The sequence below is a fragment of the Gouania willdenowi genome, chromosome 14, assembly GCF_900634775.1.
Source record: "Gouania willdenowi chromosome 14, fGouWil2.1, whole genome shotgun sequence".
Lineage (NCBI taxonomy): Eukaryota > Metazoa > Chordata > Actinopteri > Blenniiformes > Gobiesocidae > Gouania > Gouania willdenowi.
In genome coordinates, this window is record NC_041057.1 from 4,827,611 (window position 1) to 4,843,145 (window position 15,535).

Below are 15,535 nucleotides of genomic sequence, written 5' to 3' on the forward strand. Positions count from 1 at the left end.
GTATATAATCACGTAATTGGTAATTAATTACAATTACGGTGTAATTATAATTGTGATTGTACTTTTAAAAATCTGTTGGTGTTGTAGTCATAATTAAATTGTAATTTAATTCAGATAATTTGGGCCTGAGCAGTAGAACCCTATTGTAATGCACCTATTTATTATTATTAATATTATGAATTATTATTATTCTTACAAAAAAGTGATCGCATTTCTGAGGGCCTAAACACGTTAAAAAACTCGTGGAAATTTGAACACATATTAGGACTGGTGAAAAATGTGAAATTTTGGGGGAATTGGACATGTGTATGGCAAAATGACTCAATGGCGCCCCCTTGAAAATTTTATTTGCTCCCACCTGGAACTTGACATTATTACCGTGGAAGCAAAAAGAGATGTGTTACCATGACTAGCTGTCAACATTGAGCTGCGTTACGATGACTAGCTGTCAACGCTGAGCTTTTTTATCATGACTACCTGTCAACATTGAGCTGTGTTATCATGACTACCTGTCAACATTGAGCTGTTGACGCTGAGATAACCTATGACATCATCAACAAGAAGCTTCACAGTGTGGATGGGAAAATGAATGAATATATATATCTATAAATTTTCTTTTGGTAGCCAGAACATCACCAAAATTTAATCACATGTTCCTTGTCCCATTTATCAATTTTCCTGAAAATTTCATCTAAATCTGTTCATAACTTTTCAAGTTATCTTGCTAACTGACATCCTGTTCACTTGGATGATGTGCTACGCTTATGGAAGTTATGAAGAGTAGAGCTACTGTAAGTAGATGCTAATTAAAACAAAAAACCTCCTGAGAGGCGTTCAAGTACATGTAGCCCAGTTTCAGCCTGACAGAAAAACTTGGTCAACAATTTACAAAAAAAAAAAAAAATTTCTGGAGGCAACTATTCCTGGGGTCAAAAAGTAATTTTTTTTTAAGGATAATAGGAGGGTTAACTATTACATGTGATTGTCCGCAGCACTCTTTTAACTCTATTGACCAGTTTTAGGGAAGGTAAGGGTGCACCTCAGTTAAACATTCATAAAACATGACGAGTACTTGCAAATCAAGCAAACAGTTGCGCACACCACACTAGTCCACTCCACTCCACCCTCTTGTTTTACATGCAGCACAGTTCTCATGCCCTCAGGCCACCTGCTTCAGGAGATGGGACTGCTTGTCTTGCAGGATGCTCGCTGCCTTTCTTGACATTTTGGATCTCAGCCCAGATCCCCTGTGATGAAATACAAAAGGAATATTAAAATGCAATATACTGTATGCACAAAGATGACTTGTCTATCCTTGGTTAATGCAATCCCTGACGATGGAGCATGTGGTTCTCAACCCTTTTTGGATCGTGACCCCATTTTGATATCACACATTTCTTTCAGTTAATTTTGTGTGTTTCTGTTGACATTTGATATATTTTTTGATGTATTTTTGTTGTTTCTTTAAATCATTTTGTGTATTTTTGTTGTCAATGTATACATTACTCTGTTATTCTTGTGTATTTCTAGTCGTCTTGTGCAACGTTTGGCTAATTGTGTGTTTCTGTTCACATTTTAAACTTATTTTGTGTTATTTTTGGTTATATTTGTTGTCCTTATGTGTATTTTTCTGGAATTTAATGTTTTTTTTTAGTCATTTAGTGTATTTTTGTTGTTATTTTATAAATGTCTGTTATTTTTATGTATTTCTAGTTGTCTTGTGCAACCTTTTGGTTCATTTAGTGTGTTTCTGTTCACATTTGATAGATTTTTTATATGTTTTTGTTGTTTCTTTAAATCATTTTGTGTGTTTTTGTTGTCAATGCATACATTTCTGTTATTTTTGTGTATTTCTAGTAATTTTGTGCAACTTTTAATTAATTGTGATTTCTTTTGTATTATTTTTTGGGTATATTTGTTGTCCTTTTGTGTATTTTTCTGTTATTTAACAGTTTATTTTTTTTGTGGTCATTAAGTGTATTTTTGTTGTCATGTTGTACATTACTCTGTTATTTTTATATATTTTTAGTCGTCTTGCGCAACTTTTGGGTAATTATGTGTTTTTCTGTTCACATCTTATATTTATTTTGTGTTACTATTGTGTACGTTTGTTTTCCTTTTGTGCATATGCATTTTTGTTGTCATTTGTTATTTTCATGTACGTTTCTTTGTCTACTTTGGGGGGCCACACAAAATATGTATATGGCCCCCAATCCCTCATAGTGTCACGACCCTACGGTTCAAAACCACTGTGCTTGTCCGACATGTCACATCTCTCATACTCTTATTATAATGGATGTTGTGTTTTGTGCACAGGTGGAGAATAAAGAGGAGAAATGTGTCTCCTTTGTACCTTTCCTCCACATCTTGTATCGTGTCAGGCAGAGGTGAGCCAAGGGTCTCTGGGAGATAAATTCCAGCCAAGCCGCTGAGGATGGGAGCGCCTCCATAGATTAAACCTGGGAGCCAAGTTATGTAGTCGGCTGTGAGGAGAATCATCGGGGCCACCATGGCCCCAACGCGAGCCATCATGGACACCCAACCCATCCCCGTTTGCCTGAGTTAGTGAAACAAACTTAATGTTTAGCTGGAATAGACAGTCATTCATTGCAAGGAAATGGAATCCATGTTCAACGCAGATTATTACACCTTGGACTGACACAGGAGTCGTCTGTCCATTTCATAAACATTAAACTGGGGAGTAAAAAAGTAATCTGGGAGCTGTGGGGTAATCCAGGTTCAAACATAGGGAGCAGACTTTGCACAACCAATGATTATGCTTAAAATTATATAAAAAAAACTAATAATTTAATTAATTTAAGACCAAAGCTTTACATTTTAAATCATTCATATATGATGGCTGAGTTTAACCTTTACATTAACCTTTATTTTACAGGTTATAGGTCAGGGGTGTCAAACTCTTTTTCACTCGGGGGCCAAATACTGAGTACTTTGATATTTAGTGAACCCCAGATTTTAGGCTGCGGAAAAAAGCAACATTATTGTGCCCTATTTTGACTTCCACATGTAAATGATATCTCTATCCAAGTAATAAATTAGAGTTGAGTCACTGCAGGATCTTCATTTCTCAGTAATTTTAAAACACGTTTTTGTGTACGCTTTTTTAAGTTATTTATCCATGTAATCAAAAGTTAACGCTACATGTTGTGCAATATTTTCCAGCAAGGCCCCACCCCCGTCCGTCATGAAGCTACGCTCCCGACAGTTTGAGAACCTCTGTTTTATTGTGAAAAAACTTAAAGTTAATGGCTTACTGTCGGCTCTGTTGAATTCATACGTAAGGACATGCTAAAGATGCTAAAGGCTAAAAACAGCGAGTAATTTCAAAATATTGCTTTTCAAAGTAAAAAAAGTGAGTGTAAACTGAAAACAGCTTTTAAACATGCATGACTAATTAATTATTTGCCATTATTCTGTAACTCAATTAATAAATAAATGGAGGCTTTAAGAACCAGAATCAGAAATATACAGTAAATCCAGGGGGGGAATGACATCGACACCCAAGTGAAGGTATTACAGCTGTGAAATAACATGATCCAGATGTAAAACCTGGAGTCAAAACTAATAATATATTAACAGAAGAAATTAAATATGTGCATAAATCTGCACAAGATACAGGTAAGGTCAACAATGTCCAATCGGGAAGTTCTTGCACAGGTAAAGTTTTGTAAATTTGAATATTGTTCTATATAATGTGAATATTTCATCATTCAAACAGGAAAAAACAAACTTCCACTGAGTTACCAACCTAATGATGGTGGGGTACAGTTCCCCTGTGTAGAGATAACAGCAGTTGAAAGACGCCGCAAGACAACCTTTACCCATCACAGCCAGACAGGTGCGTACAATCTCTTTATCTGTATAAAGTAGAGCACACATATCAGTGTTTACGCCAGTATCTTCTGGTGATAACACACAGTTTGACCTGCTTTTTCATTTTGTTTTCACACGTACCGTGAGGCACCAGCAGGTTGACCAGGATAGTGATCCCAGCGATGATGAGGGCGCCGCACTGTGATGGCCGTCGTCCAATGAAACTCATTGACACCGTTATGACCACTTTGGCAGGAATGTCCACGGCTCCAAAGATCACTTGAATGAGGTAGATGTCCACCCCGAACTTTTGAAGATCCATCGCCAGACCATAGTAGGCGAAGCTGGTTGATAACCTACACAGGTGAAAGTAATGGATTACTCACATTACTGTAATTGAATTGCTTTTATGAGTCCTCGTACTTCTAAATCAGTAATTTGACTTGTACTTAAGTAGGTTTTAAAAGAAGTAAAGGACTGTGTCACATTTCAACATCCTATCGTTACTGAGTAAATTCTTTTTTGTGTTAAAATGATTAATGGACATTGTGAAACTACAAAAAATAAAAATAAAAATGAAGTGACCAGACGACAATCAAATGCATCACATCATAACCGACCAATCAGATAATGCACAGCCCCAAAACAGCATTGAATATTATATATTAATATTATATAGTGTCTCAGTTTTAGAGTTAATAGATGTAGTTAGAGATTCTTTTTATTTTGAATTAAATTCATTGGTGTTATTTTATTAAAAAAGAAAAAAAAAAAAAAAAAAAAAAAGTTGTACATTTTGACAAACCTTTTATTTTATACAGATGCCTTTGTGGAAAATAATTGACTTATTTTTTTAATACCCCGCCCACTAAAATGCAAGAAATATCAGTTCTACTGTGTCATGTATCAATTCAAAAGTATCAACTCTGCAAATGAAGGTGTAGAGATGATAAACACGTTTTCCGCAGCTAAAACAGCTTGGGGTCAAATTGACCCCAGAGGAACACCAATGCGTACAATATGTGTTCAGTAAATTGAAAAAATATCATCATGATAGCCATCAAATTAGGGCAAGTCATGAAATAATAAAAAGTCAACTATTATTTTTTGAATGATAAACATTGAATGGGGTCAAAATGACCCCAAGGATAATAGGAGGGTTAAATAAAGGAGCAGATGATTCACCAGACAGCGCTGAGGCTTGCGGTCATTATCCTCATTCTGGGTGTTCGAAACAGATCCAGGGCATTGTAAGAACCTCCTGTAGACGACATCTCCTTCTTCATTGACTCCTGGAGCATCTATAGATAAATGATAAAGAAACACACTCATCAGTTCAACACACACAAGAGAAAATAAGCACCTGAAGTATCAAGAATCATCTACTTACGTTAATGTCAATTTTCTCTCCTTCTTCCTGGCGTCCGTTTATCTTCGCCACACTTTTAAGGTTTTTTACGGCTAACTCAGGCTTATTATTCAGAGCCAACCACCTCGACGATTCATGGAACCACCTAAGATACATGTTATATCTGTTAGCGCAAGATCGCAAATATGAAAAAGGCTGTTCTGTAAAATAATTGCATGAAGAAGTTTTATCAGAGAAGAGTTAAATTCTCCATTGAAATACTTTGGCTAAGTTTGAAATGTCATCCTAACGTACTGCTCATACTAAGTTAGTATGTAGTGTGTTCACATTCGATAATATGAAAAGATTTAGTACGTGAGAAATACCCAGATATATACGGTAATCGGGTAATTTTATGTGTGCAGGGTGGGCACATTAATCATACTCAACCGTCCCATGATGCATTGCAAGCAGAATGTAAAGTCGTCCTGGGACCGGCTTCAAGTTAAAAGTCAAACATCCCCTTTCCAAAATAAAAGCATCTCTTCTTGTTTTCCATTATTATTATTTTTTAACTCTTTTGTAAATAAAAGCTCTTGAAGTTAACCAGAAGTTTTGTCAGTAGCACAAGGGCGGGTCTCCAAAAATCTCCGAAATGTTGCCATGAAATGTGTTTCCGTGAGTTTTATGGATCAAATGAGCACATGTTGAGACTCTACTTTCTCGTTTCAAAGGTTTTCAAAGGTGGAAAATCAATGGAGATGTTTAGCTTCAGTGTGCTTCAGGATTTTGTTGTTGTAGGTTCCAAATGATTTCTGGGAAGCTTGGAAGTATACTTCAGTGGGAGGGGTCATCATCCTAATCATATTTTACCTTTATGTATACAGTATGTACTCATTGAGTTTGTAGTGTATGGTACGGAGTGTGACATTTGGAACACAGCTTTTTTGTTTTGAGTCTTGGGATAGTGCTTCAATGCGACTCCACGTGTTTATATTGTTTATTGTGTATGATTTTATATGTTACAAGGTTGAACAATTATTGAATACACCCAGTTCTGTTAAAAAGATGCATTAAAGCACATTAAAGCACAGTCAACCTGCTTATACTAAACTACTAAAACTATCTCCTATCATACTAGTTATTGTGTCGAGATGTAAGATTTGGCAAAAGATTTCTTACCATGAATAGAGGAAGAAAATATAGAAGGGCAGGGAAACAGTCAAGGTCAACCACCTCCAGTCCCTTATGAAGTACGCCAGCCCAACCAGGATCAACTGTCCCACTGTGTAACAGTAGCCTGTGGTGGTTCCCACCACGGTTCGCACACGAGTGGGAATCCACTCCACAACTGGGTGGAAAAAAGACACAAAAGTTTCTCGTCTGAACCGACATGTTTGAGTGACGGTGATTGTTACAAAAGAGGAAGCAACGTTTTACTGAGGGAGAAGGTGTTGAGCCCCAACCCTGACAACGCCATGCCACAACCAAACCGGAACAGACAGAAAACAGAGAAGGAGGGCGCGAAAGCAGCACATGTTCCTGAAACGGCCATGAGCAGGTGTGAAAAGAGCAAGAGGATGCGTCGGCCATATCTAAGAGAAAAACAGGATTCAAATGTTTACCTGATGTTTATGCGTCGTTGGGAGAATGTGCACTATGATTTTAAAGATGAATACCTGTCCGAAAGTCCTCCAAAGACAAAAGCTCCCACGAGCACACCTCCCATGTAGACGGTTTGTCCCATTTGTTTCAGGGAGCGTAAATCACAAACTAAATGCCACTGATGAATAAATGGAGCTCATGTTACCAATAATCACAGAGTTCAAATCCTGCCAAAACCTCACATATCATGTTTTACTCCCTCCCAATGACACTCAGTGTAGTTTGCAAATATCAGAACATCCTTCACAAAGAAATGCATTTTTGTTTTGCAAATAAGAAACTTAACTATCAAACAAACACGGCATGATTCACACAAATAAAAAAATGTTCTATTACAGAAAACATCCGTCAAGTACAAAACCAGAGATTTGTGTGTTAATCTACAAGGTGGAAAGGTATTTTCAAAAGTCATGTGACAGTCTTTAAGTGCAAAAAATAAACCCTGCAGTTTCACACACAAATCCTCTGTTTTCAAACATCTGTCAAAAACTGACTTTATTTTATTTTTTGCAAATAAGAAACTTGCCTATCAAACAAACACGGCATGTTTTGCACATATGAAGATAATACATTTTTCCAAAAAAAGTACAAAATAGGGCATTTGCGTGTTATCTTGCATGGTTAAATATTTGTTTCCACAGTCATGTGACAGTTTTTAAGTAAAAACAAAAAAACAAAAACAATTTAACAAGAACAAAAAACTGTCACATGACTTTTGGCGCTATTTTTCTGACTTACATGACATGAAAATATGCTGTATTTGTTTGATAGGTATGTTTCTTATTTTCCCTCTTATTCTCTTACTCATGCCCAACGATTTACAAACAAACTCTATGTAGTTTGCAAATTAAAAATCATTATGCACTAATGCATTTTGTTTTGCAAATAAGAAACATCTAACATCTAACAACTATAGAACAAATACAGCATGTTTATACAACAAAAGAGAAAGCATTTATTAAATTCCCAAAAACAATCCTTAAAGTATAAAAAAGGAAAATATGCAGATCTGCAAGGCAAAAAAATGGTGTAAAACATTTGTAAAACATGCATGTATTTATTTGATAGGTGCTTTTCTGATTTGCAAAATGCATCGCATTAGTTTTTGTTTTTGAATGATTTTTTGCATTGTTTAATTGTTGGACATGATTTTAACTCCATCCAATCATTTCCATTTGTAATTGTTAAAAAAAAGCACTTTAATCAAGTCTTACATCTGAAATGATTGTGGAGCTTCTCTCAGTCATGTTATAGGACCAGCCTTCTTTGCATCCCTGCACATCAACATCCTCAAGCTGCTCATACTCCCAATAGTCGGTGGTCTCGTTTTTGTTCAGGAGATGCCACTGTGGAGCAGCGTAACGCTTGCATCTGTGAGGTTTCCCCTTTGCATCTAAGGGGACAGTGATCCGCAGTATTTCCTCTGGTCTCAGCGACTGAGACACATTTGAGTGTGCGCTGCAGAAATGAGGAGGCACCACAGCCACAAAGTTCTGCAGCAGGTTGTGACTGGCCATGAGTAGGACAGGGATACAGAGGAGGGTCACGTGCAAAATCTGGAAGCGTCCCGTGCTCCCCACTTGATCGAGGAGGTCACCGAATGCCATGATTTTATACAATAATAAAAATAATAATAATAAAACAATATAATCAAAATATTCTAATGGCTGCTGTTATAAGGCAGGTTTGTTTTTCTGTATAAAATAGATGTGCACAAAACGACGTCTGTTCCTGAAGCTGTGATCAAGACAGAAAGAAAGAAAAAAAATGTTTATTCAAACCTTTTGGATTTGCATTTTTTTTTAAGCCTCCTATTATCCTTGGAGTCAATTTGACCCCATTCAATGTTTATCATTCAAAAAACAATACTTTTCCTAATTTGATGGGTAGGCTTTTTCAATGTGCTAAACACATTAAATGCATTTTGTTTTAAATTCTATTCAAATTTATTTTATTTTATTTTTTTTCTAATTTATGTCCGTCTGACAGTCGTATATTTGCACTATTATTCTATGTAGGGTCTGCTATTCTATCGTGTTACTTCAAAGTGTGAATTTCCCCTATTATTCTATTCTATTCTATTCTAATCTATTCTATTCACACATAACACATACTGCACACATTTGAGTTCCCCTGGGGTAAATTTTGACCCCATGATGTTTAAGCTGTGTAAAACTTGTCTGTCTGTGTATCGCAAAAGGAAAAGGTTTTCTATCAATGAGGTTTTGGAACAGCTCTTTCACAGTGAAAGTGACGTAGAGGAGAATGTGTCTGAAACTTTATAGTGAATAACCCCAAATATGTTGCCAAAACAAGATTAAAGTAAGTAAATAGTTTAGTTTCTTTGAGCTGTTTACATTCATTTACGCACAGAAATCACATCATACGAGAATGTTTTATGTATTGATCAAGTTGAACAATATCAAAAGTCAGTATGTGAGTAGTAAGTTAAATAAAAATGTTTTTAGAAAATATTTCTAATTTAAAAGCCTGATGGTGGCACTATTCAATGTTGCATTATCAAGGGGTTATTTATGTACTCAACGAATAAACAAAGTGTCTAACACAAAACCTTGGTCAGCAATATTTTGAAAATCATTTTTCTGGAGGCAAATATCCCTGGGACCAGATTGACCCCATGTGGGTTAAAGTAATATTTAAGGATAATAGGAGGGTTACATTCTATTGAAAGTTGACTTACCTGCTGGATTACATTATATGGATGGAGAATGAAATAGGTCAGCTGGTTCTCGTAGCATCCTTATTAAAACAATGTACACGATGCCATCAACCGGCATGAAAACTATAGATTAAACATCCTAGCAAGAGCTTATTAAAAAAAAAAAAAAAAAAAGTTTTGTAAAACAAGAGGAAGAAGTAGTAAAGAAGTAAAAGTCCTGGTCCTGTTTCAGCTGAGTCTTAGAATAAATAATCAGCTCTGAAAATTCCAGCAGCTTTTCAGAACTATGGATTATTCTGAAGTAGAGCGTTTAACCTCAGGAGGTATTAGCAGAAAACAGTCTTGTTCAAATATTTCTCAGCAAATGAGCTCCAGCATGGGCTGTGAACTCATAACTAAGTTCAGCCCATGTCCCCCTTCACTCTGGGACTGACCTTTAATCTGCTTCTCTATGATCAGATGGATTTGCCAATGATTGTGTGCATTCTCTCTTCTTTTTTCATTCCTTTGCATTTATTTTTTAACCTGCTCATAGTTTAGCAAGTTGAAATCTATCGGAAAATTACATTAAAAGAAAGAAAAAGACTGTTGATGATTATTCAATCACTAAAACGCACAGTAGGAGTTTGACCTTTTGTTCTTTCACAAACTCTTACTAAAGGGAATGTACAGTCAATAAGTGACAACTTAGGATTCAGCTTCTTGTTCAGGTTTTTTTTACCTAAAAAATGAGCATTGGCACATAAATATATGAACATTGTGAAAGGATTGTTTGATCCTTTTTTTTTAATTTTTATATCTACTTAAAATGAACCGATTGCATTAAACTAGAGCAGAACAAGTCTTAGTGGTTATTTCTGAGGAAATGTGAGCAATTATGTAAGAAAGCAGCAGGAGACGTGAGGCTGAAACATAGCAGCAGGTGCACCAACGCAAAACAATACAGTTTTTTGCTTTTCAGCTGTGAGGCTGTGTTCAAAATGGCAAACTCTGTTCTCTGCACTACAAACTCAATGAGTATATACTGTTTCTGAAGATGCATGTGGATCCCACAACAACAAAAACCTGAAGCACAATAAAGCTAAATATCTCTGTTGATCCTTTGAAAGTTCTGAAATAGATTATCAACATGTGCTCATTTGATCCATAAAACTCACTTATACACATTTCATGCCCTTATTTCAGAGAGTTTTGTGCTACTGACAAAACTTCCGGTTAACTTCAAAACAAGATCCCTATTTACAAAAGAGTAAAAAAAAAAATAAAAAAAATAGACAATGAGAGTTGCTTTTATTTTGAAAAGGGGATGTTTGATTTTTAGCTGGAAACCGGTGTCATGTACTGAGTGCGCGTCGTATTGAGATTGTATATGTGCATTCGCGCACATGCACAATACTGGAAAATTAATTTTTGCTAAAAAAATAATAATTTATTTTTGTTTATTTTTGTTTTCAAAGTGAGCAGACACATGTTTAATTTGTTTATTGGATTAGGTTAAGGTTAGGGTTGTAATCTCAGTACGGTGTCACGGTCTGAGTTTACCTGAGATCAATTATGAGCATGCGCAGTGCGCACTACCAGAAAATTCATTTTTGCTAAATTCCGCCATGAGTATTTACGCTGTGCTGGGATTAAAAATTCAATTTCAAGTTATTTTTAATTTTTATTTAATTTTTAATCAAAGTTATTCATTTCAGTGCTGAATGGCTCCTTTTCGTGGGGAATAATACAAAAAGGAATAATTTATTTTCTAAAATATATGATTATAATACACATTGCAATAAATAACAGTTAACCTAATGTAACTTTACAATAATAAGCTGTTGTATTCATATAAATCTGATCATGACAATCATATTTTTTTTATCATTGGTAATTTTTTTTATTAATAGTCGAGTGATGTGATGTTTTAAGCATTTTTTAAAATTAGTACAGTAATCTCTGTGCATGGCTAATAATCCAGCACGGGTACATCTCATTATGTAGCAGTCACATACTGAGATTGTAAGAGAATCTCAGTACGGAGGTAAACTCAGACCGTGACACCTGTCCAAGGACCATTTTACATTCCACTTGCAATGCATTATGGGGTGGTTGAGTATGACTAGTGTGCCCACCGTGCACACTTCCCCAATATAGTATACATCTGGGCATTTTTCTCGCTTACTCAATCTTTTTATACTATCACACTACATACTCATTTTAACCTCAGACACAAGTAGTACGTTAGTATGTAATTTTGAACATTGCCTTAGAGTTACTTTACAGGCACAAGGCAAAGCATACAATATTCTGACTGAGTGAAGGAAAAGCTAAAACAATAAGTGAAAGAGATACATGCAGTCTCATCAGGGGTGAAGTCGCGATTTTGTGTTAAAACATTTGCAAGTGGATTCATTATCTGTGAATCCATGTGAAAGATCATCTTTTACGAAGAAGATGACGTAATCTGTTGTCTTATAGCCTGGAGACTGAATGACTAACTGCACACCGGGAACAGTGTGGTGCACGTGAAGGATGAGTTAGCTATTCAGACGTAGCATGTGTTCATTCATGGAGGTATGCTGGTTAACAAGTAGGCAGGAGGGCAGATCAAGATCTACTGCGTAGAAACACATTTAACAAGAGCGCAAACCTCCGCCAAGAACCTAGTGTCCTCTTTGCCACGTAGTGGCAGTTATCTAGATCAGTGATCTGGATCAAGTTCCATGGTCATTCACACTTTAAAGGTTCCCGTTCCGATCCGGGTGACACTCGTTGGAGTAAATGAGGAACCAATTCAAAATAACAAAGTCAAATTTCATAAAGATTGGTCAATTACGAACTGAGATATGACTTTGTGAATGAGGAGAGATTTTTTGATTTTTCAAACTGATCCAGAATCAGTATACTGTATTGATCCAGATCCCCTCCAAAATTTAACGGAATCTTCCAAGGTCTATCTTTGGTTAAAATCCATTAAGAACATTTGACAAACTGTTCAACAAGAGATCACGTGGGTGTCAAGGGACCGCGTTGGACTGATTTTAGTCCAACCTGTTGGGGAGGTTCTTCTCCGTCAGGCTGGGGGACTCCACCTCTTCTTCTGCCTTGCTTCATTGTGGAGTCCCCCAGGGATCAATCCTGGGACCCATTCTTTTTTCTTTGTGCCTCCTCCCAAGATGCATGGCATGTCTTACCATTTCTACGCCGATGACTGTCAAATTTACATGCCTATTGCCAAGAATGACCACAGCCCCCTGACAGCCCTGCTCAACTGTCTATGTGACGTCAAGGCCTGGTTAGCCCAGGATTTTTTTAAAATTGAATGAGGGAAAAACAGAAATCATGGTATTTGGATCAATCATCACTGACTTGGGATCACTCAAAAATAATTTGCATCCCAAAGCCACCAGCCTTCAGAAACATATTTTTTTAAATCAGTAATTACTAGACATTTCAGGTGACTCCACATGGGGTCATGACACCAAGGTCAAAGGACACTGCTTTAGTGTGTCTGTCAATTATCTCAGATTATGAATGGGAGAATCAATCAAGCACTTGCCTTAAAGTCACCAATCAGTAGTTTTACATTGCTTCTTATTGATAGGTCTGCTTTACCTCAAGCCTCTTGACAACTGCCTTTATGACGTCATCATTCTGCTACATTTTTTTAAGCTGTATTTCTATTTCCTCCAAAAGTGGTTCTCATCCATTCTTGACGCTCCACAAAAAAAAACTGTCAAAGTAACATTTATTACATTCATAAGGATTGAAAGTTGTTACAAAACAATGGAGAATGTTGTTTATGTTGTTGTCCAAGAAAAAACCAGAGTATGCCAAAATTGAAAAGTCTTGCCGAGTGACGTCATGTTACAGAGAAACACCGTTAAAAAAACAAAATAAAAATGGTGTCAAGCGAATCACCATTTCCCTTGTCTGGCGACGGATCTCAAGAAACCAGGGTAAGAATGAAGTAAAAACCCTTCTTAAAGAAGTCTTTGCATTCTGCCATGAGACTCCGAATCCCACAATGCAATGTGCAAAACTTGTCCAAAGTCACATGACCATTTGTCAACGATACCCATCGTTTGTGATGAAGGCAAAAAACACTCTAAGATGCAATTTCAACCCTCGATTTTTGTTTGTGACTAAATTCTAAAGTTTTCACCAACTAATGTATTCTGATTCGCAAATAAGAAACGTACCTGCCAAACATATACAGCATGTTTTATACATACAAGGAAACATGTCTTCTATTACAAAATGTAGGTTTACTAGGTTTGTGTGTGGATCTGCAAGATGGAAAAATAGTGCTGAAAGTTTTTTGTTGTTATAGAATAGTTTTTGTAGGTTTTCTGTAGAAATATCTTTGATTTAATGATCTAAGATGCCTACACTGTTCTTTCTGTGTTGTAGAAAAAATATTAGTCATCATCCTCAGCAGCTTTAACGACTCAAACACATGTAAACAAGGAGAGTTCACATGATGTTCCCATTCAGAGAAAGGGAACATCATTCAGAGAAAGGGCAGAAGCCTGTTCTACAATATGTGAGTCTATATATTTTAACTGAGGTTATCTGTGCTTGTAAAAGCCTTTAACGTATGTTTGAACTTTAAACTCTTTAAAGAGGGAGAGAGAGATTGCTGGCGTTATAGATTTATCACATTGATGTACAGTAAGTTCAGTCACAGTCACTCATCTAAACATCTACTAGGTTTGCAGTTCTCATATTATTTCCTTTCACACCACTAGATCTGTTCTGTACTGAAAATGTACGACCAAAAATGTCTTTATTTTACCTTGATTTAGATTGTCAGGCTTCTATGCTGTAAAATAAAGACTTTTTTGGTCGTAAATGTAAAATATTCACAAGTGGCCGTATTGGATTTTCCAGTATGGCGATGCCAGTCAAGGTTACTGTCAAATAGGCATCATATTTAGAATCCCTGAGGTCCAAAACCTTAGAAAAGTGTTTTTAATTTTAATTATTTGACTTTTGGTTGGCTCGTAACAGAAAAAACAGTTTTTGGGTGGCTGCCACATTGAATTGTCCAATATAGCGACTCTATTGAAAATTGGCTCTGGCTCCTAATTTTGCGTTTGTTGACAAATTTGCCTAATTCTTCCCCTAAAGTTTAAGTTAATTGTTTTGAAATTCAAGCATTTGCAATATATCTGTTAATAGGAAGGGAAACCCTTTTTTGTTTTTGTTTACAAGGATTTCTCTGTTTCATAGTTGACATATTATGAACACTTTCCTCACATATTGCTAATTTTTATTTCATTTGAAACAGAAATGCATGTAAAACCGCATGTTCTATATCATTGTTAAAAATGTGTACACATGAAAAATACATCTAGATGTAAATATAAAAGTTAGATAAAATAGATGAAATTGTAAATGAAATTTTAAATCCAAATCTAAATGTTAAATCTAAAAGTTAAATGAATATCTAAATGTTAAGTCCGTCAACAGGCGCTTACCTGCCCACTTTGTATAATTTCTAAACGTTTAGCTTTACACATGGTGACTGGTGACATTTAGATTTAAATGTAACATATAGATTTACATTTATTTTTCATGTTTACACATTCTTTACAATGATATAGAACATATTGTTTTACATGAATTTGTCTTAAATGAAATAAAAATTTGCTAAATGTGAGGAAAATGAGCTAAATCTTTAAAATATGTCTACCATGAAAGCTAAGTATTTAGTTTCACCCATGACATTTAGATTTAACATTTAACATTTAGGATCAGATTTAGATTTAACATTTATATTTACATTAAACATTTACATTTAGATTTATTTTTCATGTTTACACAACAAAACAAATTTGTCCCAGATGAAGGAAAAAGGAGGTAAATGTTTAAAATATGTCAGCTGTGAAATGGTGACAGAGGTTAAACGTTGGGTATGCCATAATCAGCAGCGTTCCATGATAAGAACATGAGTGAGGGGAGCTAAAGTCCTGCACTGGGTCCCATGCCTGTGTTTTCATGTTTCTCTGTGACCTCAT

At 35.8% G+C, this 15,535-nt stretch overlaps 1 protein-coding gene across 1 annotated transcript; it reads right to left on the reverse strand.

Annotated features, from left to right (window-relative positions):
* Positions 1–626: 626 nt before the first annotated feature.
* slc22a6l (solute carrier family 22 member 6, like) lies at positions 627–9,937 on the reverse strand. The gene is made up of 11 exons (XM_028466514.1): positions 9,549–9,937; positions 8,062–8,584; positions 6,862–6,965; positions 6,623–6,777; positions 6,365–6,533; positions 5,225–5,348; positions 5,020–5,135; positions 3,976–4,190; positions 3,770–3,878; positions 2,354–2,557; positions 627–1,247 (listed from the first exon to the last, which is right to left on the reverse strand). Exons 2-11 carry the CDS (start codon positions 8,452–8,454, stop codon positions 1,160–1,162), a joined length of 1,677 nt encoding a protein of 558 aa, XP_028322315.1. The 5' UTR covers positions 8,455–8,584; positions 9,549–9,937; the 3' UTR covers positions 627–1,159.
* Positions 9,938–15,535: the final 5,598 nt, after the last annotated feature.